General features: G+C 30.7%; 3 protein-coding genes across 3 annotated transcripts; 2 read left to right on the forward strand and 1 right to left on the reverse strand.

Annotated features, from left to right (window-relative positions):
* The first annotated feature begins 654 nt into the window (after positions 1 to 654).
* Positions 655 to 2,265, forward strand: LOC125847833 (glutathione S-transferase F11-like). Its single transcript, XM_049527540.1, has 3 exons — positions 655 to 881; positions 997 to 1,045; positions 1,587 to 2,265. Exons 1-3 carry the CDS (start codon positions 735 to 737, stop codon positions 2,081 to 2,083), a joined length of 693 nt encoding a protein of 230 aa, XP_049383497.1. The 5' UTR covers positions 655 to 734; the 3' UTR covers positions 2,084 to 2,265.
* A 280-nt stretch (positions 2,266 to 2,545) lies between these two features.
* LOC125847832 (trans-cinnamate:CoA ligase, peroxisomal-like) lies at positions 2,546 to 4,425 on the reverse strand. Its single transcript, XM_049527539.1, has 2 exons — positions 4,188 to 4,425; positions 2,546 to 4,106 (listed from the first exon to the last, which is right to left on the reverse strand). The coding sequence occupies exons 1-2, from the start codon at positions 4,383 to 4,385 to the stop codon at positions 2,577 to 2,579; spliced, it is 1,728 nt and encodes a 575-aa protein (XP_049383496.1). The 5' UTR covers positions 4,386 to 4,425; the 3' UTR covers positions 2,546 to 2,576.
* A 14,578-nt stretch (positions 4,426 to 19,003) lies between these two features.
* Positions 19,004 to 20,208, forward strand: LOC125847422 (trans-cinnamate:CoA ligase, peroxisomal-like; the record flags this gene model as incomplete). Its single annotated transcript, XM_049527043.1, has 2 exons — positions 19,004 to 19,290; positions 19,372 to 20,208. Coding segments are annotated over exons 1-2 (1,035 nt in total), but the record flags the coding sequence as incomplete, so codon positions are not given.
* Positions 20,209 to 20,210: the final 2 nt, after the last annotated feature.

Raw genomic sequence — 20,210 nt, forward strand, 5'->3', positions numbered from 1 at the left:
TTTTTTTTTAAATGGTTAAAAATTTTAGAGATTATGGTAAAATAAAATGTGTATTTTAGTAATTTTTCCTACTTTCTTTTTTAGTTTTTTTCTTACATGACATATTTAAGACAACCAAATTTGGTGACCTTAAACATGTAATATAAATATAAAAACTAAAAAAAAAAAAAAGTTAAAAAGAAAAAGTAGTGGAAACAAATAGAAATAGAAGGAGTAACTATATGGCGTATGGGTATTTTGTCTCATGCACCCATTATTCCACATAAGAATTAATATTATTATTATTTCAGTCCTTTGGTAAGTGGGACTTTCCACTCAACCACGTACTGGTTGATGCTCATCTTCACGTGCCAACCCCCAATACAAGAAAAATTGTATTGTTGTTAAATATTCAATTCCATCAAATTTACGTACAATCATATAACCAGCAAGTACAACTGTTTTAAGCACTTTACTTTCTACTAGTACAGTTCAAATACACTGTGGTCCATCTACTGAACGTAACAAGAAATATTAAAATCACCTAATTCTCACATGACAAGTACAACCTCCATTACACTACTAGCTCTTTTTCTTTGGTCCTCTTTTTTTTTTTTCATGCAAATGAAATTGTCTATTTAAGGAGAAAGTATATAGTCAATATAATTGAATATTGATCATAAATAAGAATATTATTAGAATCTTCAACCTAGTGTAGTAGGACTTCACATAAAGAAAAAAAAAAGAGAGGAAAAATGGTAGTGAAAGTGTATGGTTCAGCAATGGCTGCATGTCCACAAAGGGTCATGGTTTGCCTTATAGAATTGGGAGTCGATTATGAACTTATACATGTTGATCTTGATTCTCTCCAGCAGAAAAAACCTGATTTCCTGCTTTTACAGGTTAATATATTACTTGTCACTTTTAACTTATCAAAAGTAAATTTTATTTATTTTTTCATATTTACCTATAACATTAATTACTTATGCTCCGAATCATTTTGTTATCTTCCTGCAGCCATTTGGACAGGTTCCTGTCATTGAAGATGGCGATTTCAGGCTTTTCGGTAACAGTCTACATCAATATACTATCATTATTGAAGCCAGGCCCAACTGGACCATTGAGGCAAATCGGCCCACTCCACTAGGAGTGCCAAAGAAAACATTAACTCATTCTATTTTGATTCACTCAATTAAGTTCATATAAAAGTTAGACGGATATATAGCTCAAATTTACTATGAGAAACTGTCAAAATACTTTTTAATATGTTACATAAAGCCACGATAAAGGAAAAAAAAAATACTAGGTAATTTTAAAACTACAGTCTACAAGAAGCAAACAGATAAATTAAACCTGGTTGGTAAGAGTTGAGGGAATTGAGTTATGACCCATTGTTTTATTCCATTTTTAAAAAAATCAACCTCATTTCATCCCAACTAATATTTAGGCATGTTAACGAGTCGTACATTTATTTATTAGCTCAGTCCATTTCGACTCATTCCATATAGCTCACAACCCATTAACGTATGTGGGCTGAGCTAGGTCGGTCTTTTCTTTATTTAAAAAAAGTTAAACATCTAAAATTTAATTTTGATTATTTTTTCCAGAATCTAGAGCAATAATAAGATACTATGCAGCAAAATATGAAGACAGGGGAAAGGAACTAACAGGAACCACACTGGAAGAAAAAGCTCTAGTAGATCAATGGTTAGAAGTGGAATCCAACAACTACAATGACTTGGTATACAACATGGTACTCCAACTCCTCGTATTCCCTAAAATGGGACACAAAAATGACTTGATCGTGGTACAAAAATGTGCCAACAATTTAGAAAAAGTGTTTGATATCTATGAACAAAGGTTGTCCAAGAGTAAATACTTAGCAGGAGAATTTTTCTCCTTAGCTGATCTAAGCCACCTTCCTAGCCTTAGATTTTTGATGAATGAAGGTGGCTTTGCACATTTGGTGACTCAAAGGAAGTGTTTACATGATTGGTATTTGGATATTTCAAGTAGGCCTTCTTGGAACAAAGTGTTGGACTTCATGAATATGAAGAAATCAGAGATGTTACCCGGCCCAGCTAAAGATGAAGTAAAAGTTTAAGAAACTCCGTGATTTCAACTAGATTATTCTGTTACGAGTGGCATGGATAATGAGAATTCATATAGCCGACTCTGTCTATCTAATTAGTTTGGTTTGGAATTGAAGCGTTTATAGTTTCATTGTGTTGTGTTGTAATCAGACCAAAAAATAAAATAATTTGAACTATGGGTTTTAAGTTCTCTATACATCGACGATGTATTCAAAATATTTTTGTACCATCACGACATGTTACATATCCGCAATAACCAATACCTCTTAATTACAAATATGATTAAATTACATGGCAAATAGAATAAATAACGTACATGCTAAATACAGTAATACTTGTTAATTTGCGAGGCACTAGTTCTGCCAAAATGAATCTCCACAAGACGAATTTGTATAAACAAAATGTGTCTTATTCTATCATTACTTAATTATAGTCCCATTCTATGAATTTGACAGTTATATGAATATGAAGGTGGAGTTATAATCTTTTTAAGAAATTATATCACTAAAGACGAGACAAAGCAAGAATCTGCTCCTGACTTTGATCGTATGCTCGAGGATTTTCCCTTTTGACTTGGTTTGATTTTTTGCTTGTTTGATCAGACACCACAAATGTCTTTGCCACTGCTCTCAAATGATTCTTCTGCACCTTTCCTGTTCCCGTTTTAGGCAATTCTTCCACAAATTGAACCTTCTTTGGTACCATGAATCCCGGCAAGTTCTTCCTACAGTGTGCTATGATATCTGATTCTTTCAAGTTGGAGTCTTTCCTCAATATAACAAAGGCACATGGACTTTCACCCCACCTTGGATGTGGCATGGCCACAACAGAGGCCTCTATTACATATGGATGTTTCAGTATTGCACTTTCTACTTCTACACTGCTAATGTTCTCTCCACCTGATATGATCACATCTTTGCATCTATCTTTGATTTCCAAATACCCATCTGGATGAATCACTCCCATATCCCCTGTGAAAAACCAACCATTCTTGAATACTTGTGAATTTGCCTTTTCATTCTTTAAGTACCCTTTCATGATACTGCTTCCCCTCAGGCATATTTCCCCTGTTGTTTTCCCATCACGAGGCACACTTTCCATATTCTTGAAGTTCTTCACATCAACATCAGCAAGTGTTAGTATGCCCAGCCCTTGTCTTGCCTTTAACCTGGCTTGCTCTTCCCAGGGTAATTTGTTCCACTTGGCTTGAAACTCGCACACCAGGGCTGGTCCAGTAGCCTCGGTTAGCCCATAGGCGTGGACCACGTGGAACCCCACCCTCTCGATTTTTTCAAGCAGTGGTGCTGGTGGGGGTGCACCCCCCACCAAAACTTGTACTGGGGTCATTATTTTACACTGCTCGTGTGGCATGGCCTCAAGGATTATGTTGAGAACAATAGGTGCAGCACACATATGCGTTACTTTGTGTAACGCTATGTTGGAGTAGATTTCTTGGGCTGTTGTATTGCGGATACAAACATTGGTCCCACCCCTTGCAGCTATTCCCCAGGTGAAAGTCCAACCATTGCAGTGAAACATAGGGAGGGACCATAAGTAGACAGGCTCAGTACCCATCTCCCATCCCAAAATCAAACTCAAAGTGCTCAAAAAAGCACCTCTGTGGCTGTACACAACTCCCTTTGGCTCTGAAGTTGTACCTGACGTATAGCTCAAAGTAATTGGATCCCATTCATCATCAATATTCTCAAGGACATATTTAGGATTTCCTTGGAACACCAATTGCTCGTACTCGAGCTCCCCTAACCGGATTCCAGTAGGGGAATCGAGGTCATCAATGACAACAACGAGAGGCATTGGCATTTGAAAGTCGGACATTAGTATTTCAATGGCCTTTTTAGCTTTGTCGATGTATTCATAGTCGATAAAAAAGATCTTGGCTTCCGAGTGCTTGAGAATAAGAGCAACATTTCTAGCGTCCAGCCTTGTATTGATGGCGTTGAGCACAGCCCCTGCCATTGGCACAGCAAAATGCATTTCTAACATGGCCGGTACATTTGGTGCAAGGACCGAAACCTACATGATTATAAACCTTATTATCACATATGACCATAATCTCACATATATAAGAATTACTCAAAGGATCGATACACTTACCACGTCGTTCTTGACAATGTTTAAGGAGCGGAGGGAGGAAGCAAGGCGACAACAACGTTCATGGGTTTCCCGCCAATTGAAGCGTATATTGGCATAAATAATAGAGGTGCGGTTGGCATAAGAATTGGAGGCTCTTGTTAAGAAGGTGAGAGGAGTAAGAGGCACATAATTAGCTCCACATTTAGGTAAATTATCCATGGGATTATAAGTGCAAAGTTGAATTGTTTTTCAATTTGTTACTAATAAAATGGTCTGTTTTGGAAAAGGTTTGCAAAGATGGGCTATAGAATTTGTGTAAAAGATGCAGCTCATAGTTCTGTTTATATAGAGAAGAATCTTAGCCTTATTTCTCATGTCCATTTGGGCCCCTAATGGTTGTTTAGATGGAAATAATTAGGAAGTTGCAGTGAATGTGTAATACTAAAACCATATGCATCGACCTATACTATAGACAAGACACACACACAATAAATAAATAAATAAAAACAGTATGAAAAAAAAGGACTTTTGACCTTGAATGTCCCAGTGATGACCTGGTAGTTTACACAACTTTTTTTTAATGACAAGGGATTGCTACTTTGGATGTGTATGGGTAAAATCCCGCTTTTATGCGATAGTTTGCAAATTATATGAGAAAGTCCAGTGCGACGAGTACGAGCAAATGGCAAACTTAAGACCTCCAACATACCATAGGGTAGTTGTCACACAACTTTTTGCCACTTGGCCTCACCAATTTACCCAACTGGGACAATAACCTTAAGCCACTTATAATTTAACAATACACCAATTCGTCACTATTGGATTTCGAGCGTCAAAACTTTTAAGTTTAGCGTAAAAACACTTATTTAAAAGACATAAAAAAAAATTATTATAAAAAGTAATTATTTGATTCAAATTCGAATGAGATCACACAAATTAAAACACACACAAAAATCTATATAGACGAAGACATAAAATGGGTTGTTGATTGAAGTAAAAACAAAAAAAAGTTATTATCTTTTTGTTCCATATAACGTGTCATGAGGGGTCGAAATGTACACGTTAACTGATTTCCATAAGGGGCATAACTACTAAAAGAATATTATTTTAGTGTGACTTTATTATTTTATTTATCGACACATTCACACAACAAATTCAAATTTCAAGATATTTTTCAACATAAATAATGCTTGTACTTCTCAACTTCTTAAAAAAGAGTGTTAGTTACACTTAGATATCACAAAAAATAAAAATAAAAAAGTACTTAGATATCACAAATTCACAATTTTCGTGATATATTTTATTTTTTAATTTATATAAGAGAAACTATTTTTTATTTAATAAAATAATTTATAATCATATAATTATTTTTTTAATCAGACTTTTATGTTTTAATAATTTATATGTATATTTTTAAATTTTATACCAAACAAATAATATATATATCATTTCAAGCCACATGCTTTTTTCAAGGGTAAAGGGTTAAATATGCTCCTAAACTATTCGAAAAGGTCTAGATATACCCTCCGTTTAAAGTTTGGCTCACTCATGCCCTCGCCGTCCAACTTTTGGTCTAAATATGCCCTTATGGGCATTAGTTGGACTGTTGGACATATCCAGCTTATTTTTCATTTCTTTAAATGCCACATGGAATTGCCATGTCATTTTGACTTTACCACATGACATTTATATTAAAATGGAAAGGGATCAATTATGCCCCTAAAAAATTCGAGCCCATAAACACCTAATCCGACCCATAAATCAACCCCCTTTTAAAATAAACTACCCGACCCGTTTTCAACAATTTTGTTTAAATTTTTATTTTTTCGATAAATTCCAAAAATTAGTAATTGATTAATAAAAAATAGGAAAAATATGAAAAAAATATAAAATTAACGCCAAAAGTTCACAAATAAATATTGTAACCTTAAATTCAACAATTTTTTAAATTTTTATTTTTTTTGGGTAAATCCCGAAAATGATAATTGATTAATAAAAAATATGAAAAATCTGGAAAAAAAAATATAAAATTAATGCCAAAAAATCACAAACAAATATAGTAACCTTAAATTCAAAAATTTCAACAATTTTTTTTTTAATTTTTATTTTTTTTGGCAAATTTCGAAAATGAGTAATTTATTTAAAAAATTTGTTGAAATTTTTGAATTTAAGGTTACTATATTTATTTGTGATTTTTTAGCGTTAATTTTATATTTTTTTCATATTTTTTATTAATCAATTACGCATTTTCGGGATTTACCGAAAAAAAATTTTTTTAAAAATGTTGAAATTGTTGAATTTAAGGTTACAATATTTATTTGTGAATTTTTGGCATTAATTTTATATATTTTTTATATTTTTCCTATTTTTTATTAATCAATTACTAATTTTCGGGATTTACCGAAAAAAATAAAAATTTAAACAAAATTGTTGAAAACAGGTCGGGTAATTTATTTAAAAGGGGGGTTGATTTATTGGTCGGATTAGGTGTTTATGGGTTTAAATTTTTTAGGGGTATAATTGATCCCTTTCCATTTTCATCTAAATGTCATGTGGTAAAGTCAAAATGTCATGACAATTCCATGTGACATTTAAAGAAATGAAAAATGAGTTGGATATGTCTAGCAGGCCAACTAACGCCCATAAGGGCATATTTAGACCAAAAGTTAGACGGCGAGGGCATGAGTGAGCCAAACTCTAAACTGAGGGTATATCTAGACCTTTTCGAATAGTTTAGGGGCATATTTGACCCTTTACCCTTTTTTAGAAAAAAAAAAAAAAATTATTTAGTTTTTTTTAAGCCACATGCTCCTTATTACACAATTGACTGTTTTACTTGGTTGCTTTTTATTTCTCCTCTCACGTCTACTTTGAACTAATTCTGTTAAATGCACACCCTTAAAATAAATTAAAATTTAAAATTTTCTCACAAAAAGTATTTTTCTTTTTGTTATTTTCTGCATTTAGAATAGTAAACCAAAAGTACTATTAAGATGAAAGAAATAAAATATTCGATTCCACAAAATTTATTATATGTTCTTAAGGGTCATTTGGTTTGAATATGAGTTATGATGGGATAAGTTATGTTGGGATTAGTTATGATGGAATAAGTTGTCCTGAGATTATTTCTTATTGAGTGTTTGGTTGGTTGTATTCAAAATAATATATATTGATAAATTTTAAGAACAATTTGTTTGTTTACAAAATTACCCTCACTTTATTTAAACTTTTTAAATTTTTCTTTGCGAGCTTTAGTTATTCATTTTTTAAAATAAAAATTTTATTTTATTTAACTTAAATATTTTTGTTCATGTATTCCCATGATATGTACCATGTGTATTTAAAAATATAACTTTTTTCTTATTTAGCTTAAAAATAGAACTTCCCTCTTAAGTTTATTATAAAGAGAAGAAAATTTATGAGAAATCAAAATAAAATAAACATAAGAATTAGTCAAATAAATTCATCAATAAAAATTATATTTATATAGTATAATTTTTTAATAGAAAAATATATATAATTATCATAAAAATAAGGAGTAGTAAATATTATTATACATGGTATTAAAAAAATGTAAATTTACATAAATGTGAAAAATGATGTATAAAAAGGATTTAAAGGGACGTATTTGTCATTTACCTATTTTATCCCGGGATTACTATACCACCCAATATGAGGGATAACTTATCCCGGCACTAATTCATAATCCTAGGATAAGTTATCCCAAACTTCCCAACCAAACACTAAATTAAGTGCCACTAAATATTTATCCAGGACTATTTGTACCTATCCTTCACACCAAACGACCCCTAAGGGTTTAATCTAGGGGTGTATATGACCGGGTTGGTTCGGTTTTTTCAAATATCAAACCAAATCATTTGTGTCGGATTTTTAAATCTATTAACCAAACCAAACCAATAAAATTCGGGTTTTTCAACCTCGGATTTTTTTGGGTTTTTCCGGTAAAATATTCATACAAATATATAATTTACTTGTACTTCAAATATTTCTTTAGTCCTACCAAAATACAACTATCCGATGTGTTTCTTAAGAAAATAACACAAAATATGATATGAGTAATGACACTAAAATATCCAACAAAAAAATAATAATACTAAAATAACGTAAAACAAATATTGCAATTAACAAGTCATAATGAAAATGATCATAATTTAAAAGTATTAAATCATCTTAAAATAATTTTAATAAGTATTAGTTACATGACTAAATATTAAAGGAAATTAAAATTAGATTATATATTTGAATTGTTTAAACCAATGTAAAACCAAAGAACAAATATTCAATATTATTGTCATTCTTAGTGTTGAATTGATTTTCATTTTGCATTAGTATTAATTTGATTTTGATTTAAACTTTATTATAATTATCAACATCTGTTGATCTATAATCTTTATTGAACCATTCAGAATTCTAAATTTCAAACTTGAATAATATATTAAAAGATAAAAAACTATGAAAAAGTATAAGAAATATTTAAAAATTATATCAAAGTAAATATTTTTACGTATAAAGTAAAATTTTAAAATTATATATATAATGTTGGGTTGGTTTGGTCTTGGGTTGTTTTTTTTTTAGTTAAAACCAAACCAACCCAAATATAGTCGTTTTTTTTTCAATATCAAACCAAATCAAATCAACTACTAGTCGGGTTTTTTCTCTTGATTTGACTCGATTTGCGGTTTGATTCGGTTTTCGGTTCAATTTTGCACGCCCCTAGTTTAATCCCTTCACTGTATATAAGGTTGTAGATTATTTCATCTCAGAATAAAATGGATAAAGCTATTAAAAAGTAGTGGTACCTCACACACTTTCATAACTTCAGCGAACTAAAAAAGTCAGTCAATTGTTGTTGCCAAAGCTGAGCGACGATGGTGCGAGGGTTAGAGAGCTATAAAAAAGTGTTTTTTCTAATATAATGACAAAACTTTTCCTTCAATGAGAGAAATGTCTTTTCATTTTTCCTTTACTTATTTGTTCCCTACATTTCTCAATTTACACTTTACTTAAACCCAAAAATGTTTTGCAACATACTATTTACAAGCTTTCAAATAACCATGATTTTTACAAAGATTCGTTGATCCAAAAAATCAACAATATTAGTAATTAGTTATCATTTTAATATAATCCCCTCACATGATATGAATAATCTATTCATGTCAGACATGAGTTATTTCTAACTAAATATCAAATAATGAATAATTTTTAAAATATACATAAATTATAAGTTTACGGATCAAGATATATTTACATTTAAGAATAATAATTGAAATCACAATTTGAAACATGAAGTCCTATTTTATTTATGAAGAAATATTTAAAATTAAAGTTAAAATTTATGCAGATTCATAAACTAGCGCTAATAATTTCAAATCAACAATTGAAATAAGACAAAGTATTACGATCAACGATGTTTATTTTTTCCGAAATCGGTTAAAATAAAAGAGTTCTAACACTATAATAACTAATTTCAATCCAAATTTTTAGCTTGACTAAAACTTACTATGATTTCTTCCCAAGTTAGGAAAGAAAATGAAAAACAGTAGCATGCCTTACGTATAAAATATTTTTTGTTAAAAAAAAATAATTCTTCCTTATCTTTTGAAAATTTGATAAGTAAACAAAAATATATTGTCTCAAAAAAATTTAGATGGAAATCAGAAAAAGACAATTAACATGAAATATTAATATCTCGAATGAAGTTTGTTTTTCCTATACTAATCGGGATAGATATATTCCTTTATTTATAAAAAATGATAAAATAAAATTATTAACTAAACATCAAAAAATTGAAAATCAAATCAAACACAACCTAAAATTTTGAGGTCATTCTTATTTGAAAATTCTAATAGTAGAAGAAAGGAAGTGGTGAAAAGTTAGATAGAATTGTTGCTATTATATTGTCTTCCACCAATTCTTCTCAGTTATTCTTTCTTGTTTATTCGAGAATAATAATTATAATATGGACTTTTGAAATTGTCCGAAAACTTCCTAGCATTTTGGTGGATAAAGATTAATTATTGTCGTCACATTTTTATTTTATTTTTTATTGGAAACTTTCACCCCCCAATAATTTTTCTTTGGAATACTGAAAAAGTTATAAGTTTATTTCTTTCCTTGTATTTTCAGTAAGAATTTCTTGGAAAATGTTTAAACAGAGAAAAATGTTTTCCAAGCTAGGTGACTGAAGAAATATTTTACAAGAATTCCTCTTTGGAAGACAAATTTTAATTAGATGACTAAAGAAATCAATTGATTTTGAGTTTTCTTTTTCACTAATTTTTATTATCTAAATTACATATAAAAATATCACTAATAATTTTGTAAAAATTATATAAATCTCATAGTGTTAAGAGCTAATTACGTCTTATCTTATTCTTTTGCAAGTTACAAAAATCCCTTAAAATTATAGGATCTTGGATACATCTAAAAACTTGCGGATACATAGCTCATAAATGTATCCGATAGGGGAGACATGTATCAGAGAAGGAATAAGGATGTTTCTGAGAAGGTTATATTAAACTAACTTATAATATGAAAAGGATTGTGTAGACATTGAAATTTTGTGGAACTCTACAACACGTATTCAATTCGATCGAATTGGGATTCTACAATGTACAATTTCAACTAGAATTCTTGGAGGCTACTCAATCATAAACCCTAGTTCATGCCTATATAAATGGAACTATATTCCCTTAAAAGGCATCTCAAATATTTCGCAAATTATCATGGAATATTCATATAGAGGACAAATCTAAATCATCCTAGTTCGAGAAATATGCCACTAACGGCCCTCAAATCATGGAAAAATCTTAGGAGAGTAGAATTAAGGGAGGAACGGAATTGTACCCGCAATAATATTTATCAATAAAGCATTCATGTTTCTTCAGATTTTATTTGTGTGGTTAATTTATTTTTCATATATTTAAAATTTGTTTAAAAAAATTGGCACTCCCAGTGGGACCAAATCTACCCTTCATCTCTTCTCTCATAAATCAAATCTGAAGCCGCCAAGGTGGAAGAATTAGTACTTCAAGCCTCGTCTTTGAGTTTCAACAAGTCTACACTCTGACAAGCCTTGAAGCAGGGGGCATTTGTAGACATTGAAATTTTGTGGGACTCTACAAAACATATTCAATTCGAATTGGGACTCTACAAGGTGTGTTCATGAATTCCAACTAGAATTCTAGGAGGCTACTCAATCCTAAACCCTAGTTCATGCTTATATAAAGGGTACTATATTCCCTTAAAATGCATCTCGAATATTCTGTAAATTCATGGAATATTCATATAGAGGTCAAATCTAAATCATCATAGTTCGAGAAATACGCCACTAAAGGCCCTCGAATCATGGATAAATCTTAGGAGAGTAGAATCAAAGGAGGAACAAAATTGTACCCGCAATATTTATCAATAAAGTTATGTTTCTTCATATTTTATTTGTGATTGCAATTTCTTTTCTGTCACTTTAAAATTTGTTGCAAACAGATTGCAACTTATAATTTTTTTTATATAATATTTGAACGTCTAATTTTTTAATATTAAACTAACTTGATTCAATTTAGAAGAAAAATAAATATATGTGAGTTTATGAGCGGAGAGTAAAGTAGGAGAAAAAACAACTACAGAATTCGTATATTGTTTGTCTACTACTCTATAAAAAAGGACAGTTAGGAACGACTTCAATTTGACTGACTATCAAAATTTAGGCAACTTTTCAACAACTAGAAAAATAAGTTTCTTTCTTTCTTTCATTCCTCTTGTAATTTCACCAAACTTTCATGGAAAACGATTTCACGGAGAAAAACGTTTTGCAGTCTAGTGAATTTATATGCATGCATCAATTTAATTTGTTGCACAAATTTAAATTCCAAGTTTTGTTATTTTCAAAGAGAGAAAGAAATACAGATCGCAATTACTACTTACCATTAATATTACTACAATTTCTCTTTCGCGTTGCCCCCAAATGAGTCATATTCAATCCAGCCTTAATATTAATATCGAATTTCAGATGAGAAAACACTACAATTGATTGGCAGAAAGACAATTACTCTAATTAAGATCATTTCCTATTAATTTATATAATTTGACCAAAGTATAATATGTAAAGTCTACATGGTACCATCAACCATGCATAGATTAAAGAAGGAAAGTTGGTAACGACTTTTGCTGACTAAATCAAATATTTATCTTTAAAAAATAGGGTCAACAGTTATTTAATTAGCAAAGGGTTTGAATTGGCATCGAAAAATGCAAGAAATTGTATAACGAAGAGTTCGATGCTTCCACATGCAAATAAAGTACTCTTTCTTGACTTTGAACACAAAATAACTTCACCAGTTTCTTTTTCACTAATTTTTATTATCTAAATTACGTACCATGAAATTTTGTGAAAAAGTTTAAGACAGAAATAGCTTTGCACCATTTTATTATTAGTGTAGAATTTAAATTCCAAACAGAAGTCTTCTTTTCTACCTTCACCTTCCTCACTCTTTACTACCAATATTCCATTTTATAGATTATTATTTTGAAAGACAAGTGGGAGGGGAAAAAAAGGCCACAACGTAACTATACCCCATCTACAAAATTTAATAGATTAAAATAGTCATTTGCTAATTTATAAGTCGAAAATATACAAAATGTCAAAATTATCTTTTTAAATGAGTGATGATGATCGATGAAGGTATATGTCATATCTTTTCATTTTTTCTCTTTTTATAGAAAGCTAAATTTTTATATCAAGTGGATCCTATAACTCCTGACAACCATGTTATTAATGGTAGAACCACGATGCTAGAATAACTTTTGGAAATAAAGAAGAAGGTGTCATTCTTTATTTAATTTGGAGGACATAATTATAGGATAATGCTAAATGACCAGAAAAATTGGCCAGAAAATTTTAAAAGTGTATAATATCTTTTTTCTTTTAAAATAAACTGATCTTTTTTTTTCATACTTTAATTAAAATGTATTAAAGTTAAAAGGATAAAAATATTCAAAAAGGTAAAATACCATTCTGGCCAAATTTTCTAGCCAAAAAGATTTTTCCATAATTATATATGGGACCAATAGGATGCAAGAAAAGTATGTTTCAACTATAATACTAGTATTTCTAATTAAGTAGAAAACAAAAAAGAAAGACTACTAGCTTGGAATACATAAATAATTTGACTAAAATATAAAGTAGTATAATCTAGAATATGGCCCCATGAACAAGTACAGTTAGTCATGACTTTCATTGACTACAAAATCTAGCTTTTAACAATAGGGGTCGATAATTATTTAATTTGTGCTAAAAGAAAAAATTTGCATGAGAGAACTTTGAATTCCATGCTTTTACATGCAACTAATAAACCCCTTCTTTGACTTTAATTTCTTTTATTCCTACTTAACAAACTTCACAAGCAGAAATATTCTTGTTGGTCTATATTAGACTGGGCCGGATTTATTTTTAATGAATTTTATTTGGTATTATTTTCAATATATAAAAAATAACTCATAATTATATTATCAAACATAGCAAGTGTTTATTTTTTTCAAAACAATGCTTGCTCATGATTTCATGTATAATTTTTTTAAAAGTTAAAAGGTGAAATCGCTGACGCAAAGTTCTGACTACGCTAATAATTATAACAACATGCTATTTAGTAATTTACCATGAAATTGATGCTTTAATTTAGTGGGCGTCTTGTAGTTTGCTCAATAGTATTGTTCAAACGCTTCATCAATCATACAAAGAACAAAGAAAAAAGGGCATTTATTTACTTTGACGTAATGATGTCCACCTCCACTCCACTCCCCATCCACATCCAATCCCAAAGTATTTTCTTAGCTAAATTACTATAGATATTTTTCAAATAATACTTTCTTTTTTTTTTAATAAAATAAAAGAAAAAATATTCAATTTTCAAAAAATAACAATATAATTCTCCTCGTACCAAACACACTCTAAGACCAAGTCTCGATCTAACCTACATTTTCTCCTTGGGTAGTTTCAAGTTTGTTACTAAGTAAGAATAAAAAAAGAAGGAAAAATGAGTTTGTTGCATGTGGAAGTCAAATAATTGCCATGCAATTAGTCCTTTTGATTATTAACAAAATATATTTGTTGACTCTATTTTTAAAAGCTAAACTCTCTAGTCAATGAAAGTCATGCTTCTAACTGTCCTTGTTTTTTAAAATAAATTTCTACTTTGATCAACTTATGTCCCAATTATATAGTAGTTAATATATATGGTCTTTAATTCCGGTCATGAGAATAATGGTAAAATAAATGTTTTCATAAATTTCGTATTCCTTCAATTGAATATTATTATTATTATTATTATTTGAAGCGTTTAATTAAAAAATTCTTGGCTTAATTTTTTTTTAAAGGTTTTTATCAAGTTCTCAAATCCTTCCAAAAAGTACTCAAGGGTTTGATTTCTTATCCGATTGAGATTCCAACATCCTGAATTAAGGCGGAGAATATTTTAGGTTTCTTTTGCATCACCTTGAAAAGTAACTAGGACCAATAGTCACGGTTTTAAAAAACGTCCTTGTTACAATATTGATTATTACAAATGGTATAATAATTCCGACCACAACTTTTATGAAATTTTAGGATCCCTATAGAATATTGCACAAAAATTATTAACTAGTATTTCAACTATGTACATTTTCGGGAAAATGCATAAGTACCCCCTAGCCTATGCCCAAAATCCCTGAGACACACCTAACCTTTACTAAGGTCCTATTACCCCCTGAACTTATTTTTTAATTAATTTTCTACCCCTTTTCGGCTTACGTGGTACAATCCTTGAAAAAATTGTCAACACGTGCTGGGCCCACAAGATAGTGCCACATAGGCCGAAAAGGGGTAAAAAACTAATTAAAAAATAAGTTCGGGGGGGGGGGGGGGGANGGGGGGGGGGGGGGGGGGGGTAATAGGACTTTAGTAAAGGTTAGGTGTGTCTCAGAGATTTTGGGCATAGGCTGAAGATACTTATGTATTTTTCCCTACATTTTCTATTGATTTATGATCTGGCTTAATCGACCCAATTAATGACCTTTTCTCAAGGAAAAGACTGGTTGTTATCTCTATCTAATTCAATAATTTTCTTATTCCATGAAAGTTCATGATGAACATACAAGGAAAAGACAAAGTGCTAGACTTTATAAATTATTCCAAATGTCTTCTTCAAAAGAAAATTGTTGGAAAAAAAGCTCTGAAAAAGAAAGCACATGACAAGGGATTAGGCATTATATTTATATATAGGGATTAGGCATTATATATATATATATATATTGGCCCCTCCCCTCATTCTTCCACCAATGTGCTTGGTAAAGTTTCTGTCAAATTCACTATAAATATCCATTAATCAAAATATTGGTAGACAATAAAGAATAATTGGTGAAAGGCATTATAATAGTAGCCACCACTCTAATATCTCTTCCAATCCCATTCTTGTAATCACAACGACCTCATAATTTGCTATTTCTCTATTTCTTCACTTCAATTTGCACCAAATCAAATCAATTAGTATAACTAGTTTTTTAAAAAATAATTATCAAATCACTAATTAAATTTTTATTTATCAACGTACTACGATTAGTCGATTTTCTATTAAAAGCCACTCTGATGTGTTACCTCTGTATCAAAATACTTTTAATTATTTTTTTTAAAAGTCAAACGACATAATTTTTTTATAAATATTTAACATATTGTATGGAAAAAATTGTAATTTATAATAATATCTTTCTTATAAATTTTAAATATCTTAATTTTTTGTTGCTGTTGAATAAATTTAATTTTATTTAGCATTTATAAATTTGTTAAATTAATTCTCGAGAAACAAAATACTCCCTCTGTCCAACAATAGTTGTCCACGATTGATTTGTCACACACCTTAAGAAATACTCCCAGGCATTTTAAAGGAATTTGTATTTAATAGCAACGATAAAATAGATAAAAAACAATTTATCTCTTGATTTTTTAAACTGAATAAGTATTATTAAACAACTATTTTAGTACCGTGAGTATGATTCTAAATTATTGTTGGTTTTGTATGATGAGAAATATCATAACAAGTGTCGAACAGCCAATGGAGGGTGGTAATCAATTATCTTTAGTATTGGACATCCGCTTTTTATCGGGAGAGTGTGGTGCACACTGTTTAATAAAAAGTTTATACTGAGGAAAAGCCTGTGCACATCAATATATATATTCATAATTTTCTTTTTCAACGTGACGTTGATTAAAAGATTTAAAATAAATAATATGATGGTATATTATTTCATTAAGCATATATATATAAATATATTAACATTGATAATTTAAGAACAATAACGTATAACTAATGCTGTGCATAAAATTCAGATTAGATCCAGAATTTCAACAAAGAAAGTCGAGCAAATTTCAATATTCACAATAGCGCATGATCAAATTACTGTAAATAAGAATCCAACAGATCTAGTTTTTAAAAAGAAACAGAGGGAGTATAGTAAAAATAGTTTTTATTACACATTAACAAAAAGTGTTAAAATTTTTATCGCATTAGTTAATTGTCATTAAATTCAGTGTCGCTATAAATTTTAGGGACAATTACACAGAGTGCAAATTGCCACTAAAAATAAATATTAGAGACAATTAAGCTATTACAGTTAATTAATTATTATTAAAGATCATTTTTGGTGCAGTGGATCTTTTATGTATGTATCACGTTTTGTAAATCTTTTTTCTTTCTAAATTCTCGTAAAAATCTATAGCTAAAGTTTGTTAAATATTTTTTGAAGACAAAAATAATCACGTTTGACAAATTTTAAAAAACAAAATAGCACAACAATATATTCAAAGAACGTAACTATTTAAAACCCTACCCAAAGACAAAAAATTTTTTTTTTTTTTGTCATTTCATCTGTTGTGATATATGATTTTTTTTTCAAAAATTGGGTATTTAGATATAAATTTGATAAAATATTTTAAGACATTTTTTTAGTCACCACACGTTATATGACCATAGGATTTTTTTATTTTTTTTTGCGTAAACTAACAACCCTTTTCTTGGCATTGTATGTTCAATTTATGAAATTGTTTGTATCCCAAGTAAGAGAAAATTATCAAAATTGGTCCTTAATGCATGATTTTCATTTTATTTGATGGATAAATATGATGGAAAAGTCCTGAACGTATTTCAAAATGTGATCAAATAGGTCCGAAATCATATAAGTAAAGATAATCATTATTCTTATTTTTATCAAAACGGATGTTTTTGGTATCAAACTACAAAACATTCAATCCGATTTCAAATCGCACATCAAAATTCATAATTACCCAAATTTGGAAGAGCCACAAAAAGACTTTCAAGGGTAAATGTTTGGTATGAATGAATATGTTTTTTGTGGAAAATGTTTTCTTGGAAAACAAGTAGATTTTGGACTTATTTTCTCATGTTTGGTAGGTGAGTAGAAAATATTTTTCGAAAAAGATTTTTTAGTGTTTGATTTATGAATGAAAACTATTTTTGAGAAAATATCTTTTGTTTTTACTAGAGAGTAGAAAATAATTTTTGAATTGAAACTGAAAATATTTTTAAAAACAAACTTAATTTTTTTTTGGAGGGGGTGGGGGGCAGACCAGGGGGGTGAAAAAATAAAATTTTGGAATTAAAAATATGTTTTAAAAACAAACTTAATTTTTTTTTTGAGGGGGGTGGGGGCAGAGGGGGGTAGTAAAATAAAAATTTGAAATTGAAAATATTTTTTAAAAACAAACTTAATTTTTTTTTGGAGGGGTGGGGGATGATGAGGGGGAGGTCGTGGGTTGGGGTGAAAAAAATACAAATTTGAAATTGGAAATATTTTTTAAAAATAAACTTTAAATTATTTTTTTGGGTGGGGGGTGGGATGGAAGGGGGGCTGGCCGAGGGGTGGGATGAAAAATAAGAATTTGAATTTGAAAATATTTTTTACAAACAAACTTTAATTTTTTAATTTTTTTTGGGGGAGTGGAGGGGAGGGGGTCGAGGGTAGGGGTGGGGGTGGAATGAAAATAAAAAGTTGAAATTGGAAATATTTTTTTAAAAATAAACTTAGTTTTTTTTTGTTTGGGTAGGGGGCTGGCGGGGGAGGGGGTACGGGTGAGGGTGGGGTAAAAAAATTTAAAAATTGAAGTTGAAAATATATTTATTTTAGAAAACTTTAAATTTAGTTTTTTCAACAAAAAAAAAATTGTAATTTGAAGTTGGATGAGGGTTTTGGACAATGTTTTTCTTAATTTTTGAAGGAAAGTCATTTTCCTTAAATTTGAGAAAAATGAGTTGATTTGAAAAACATTTAACCAACCAAACATGAGAAAATTGGAAAATATTTTCCTTCCTACCAAACACACCCTTAGTCTATTTCGACAACAAACACAACGATTTTCTTTACTTATATGTCTTGGGACCAAATTGATCACCTTTTAAATACAATATTAAAAATCATTTCCAAGTTCCAACATATTTATACATTAAAGACCAAATGGAACCAAACATCATACACTAAGGACAGTTCACATTTCTTTTCTATGTTTGTTAAAATTTAAGGGTGAAAGGAACTAGTGAAGTGGCTTTAGAAAAATTGTTGAGGACATTTAATAGTCAATGTCAAAGTCCTTTTTTTGTTTAAACTGAGAAGTTTGTTTGTTAAGTCATTGATATTAGCATAACACATTCACTGCAATTTCTCAATTATTTCCATCTAAACAACCATTTAGGGGACCACATACACAGGGGGCTAAATTTTCTCTATATAAACAAAACCCATCAGCTGCATTTCTTACACAAATTTTCTATACCTCTCCAAATAGAAAGTTGCAAACCTTTTCCAAAACAGATCATTTTATTAGTAACAAATTGAAAAACAATTCAACTTTGCACTATTAGATCCCATGGACAATTTACCTAAATGTGGAGCTAATTATGTTCCTCTTACTCCTCTCACCTTCTTAACAAGAGCCTCCAATTCTTATGCCAACCGCACCTCTATTATTTATTCCAATATACGCTTCAATTGGCGGGAAACCCATGAACGTTGTTGTCGCCTTGCTTCCTCCCTCCGCTCCTTAAACATTGTCAAGAACGACGTGGTAAGTGTATCGATCCTTTGAGTAATTCTTATATATGTGAGATTATGGTCATATGTGTTAATGAGGTTTATAATCATGTAGGTCTCGGTCCTTGCACCAAATGTACCGGCCATGTTAGAAATGCATTTTGCTGTGCCATTGGCAGGGGCTGTGCTCAACGCCATCAATACAAGGCTGGACGCTAGAAATGTTGCCCTTATTCTCAAGCACTCAGAAGCCAAGATCTTTTTTATCGACTATGAATACATTGACAAAGCTAAAAAGGCCATTGAAATACTAATGTCCGACTTTCAAATGCCAATGCCTCTTGTCGTTGTCATTGATGACCTCGATTCCCCTACTGGAATCCGGTTTGGGGAGCTCGAATACGAGCAATTGGTGTTCCAAGGCAACCCTGAATATGTCCTTGAGAATATTGATGATGAATGGGATCCAATTACTTTGAGCTATACATCAGGTACAACTTCAGAGCCAAAGGGAGTTGTGTACAGCCACAGAGGTGCTTTTTTGAGCACTTTGAGTTTGATTTTGGGATGGGAGATGGGTACTGAGCCTGTTTACTTATGGTCCCTCCCAATGTTTCACTGCAATGGTTGGACTTTCACCTGGGGAATAGCTGCAAGGGGTGGGACCAATGTTTGTATCCGCAATACGACAGCCCAAGAAATCTACTCCAACATAGCGTTACATAAAGTAACGCATATGTGTGCTGCACCAATTGTTCTCAACATAATCCTTGAGGCCAAGCCACACGAGCAGCGTCAAATAATAACCCCAGTACAAGTTTTGGTGGGGGGTGCACCACCACCAGCACCACTGCTTGAAAAAATCGAGAGGGTGGGATTCCACGTGGTTCATGCCTATGGGCTCACCGAGGCTACTGGACCAGCCCTGGTGTGCGAGTGGCAAGACAAGTGGAA

This window comes from Solanum stenotomum, chromosome 12 (genome assembly GCF_019186545.1).
Source record: "Solanum stenotomum isolate F172 chromosome 12, ASM1918654v1, whole genome shotgun sequence".
Lineage (NCBI taxonomy): Eukaryota > Viridiplantae > Streptophyta > Magnoliopsida > Solanales > Solanaceae > Solanum > Solanum stenotomum.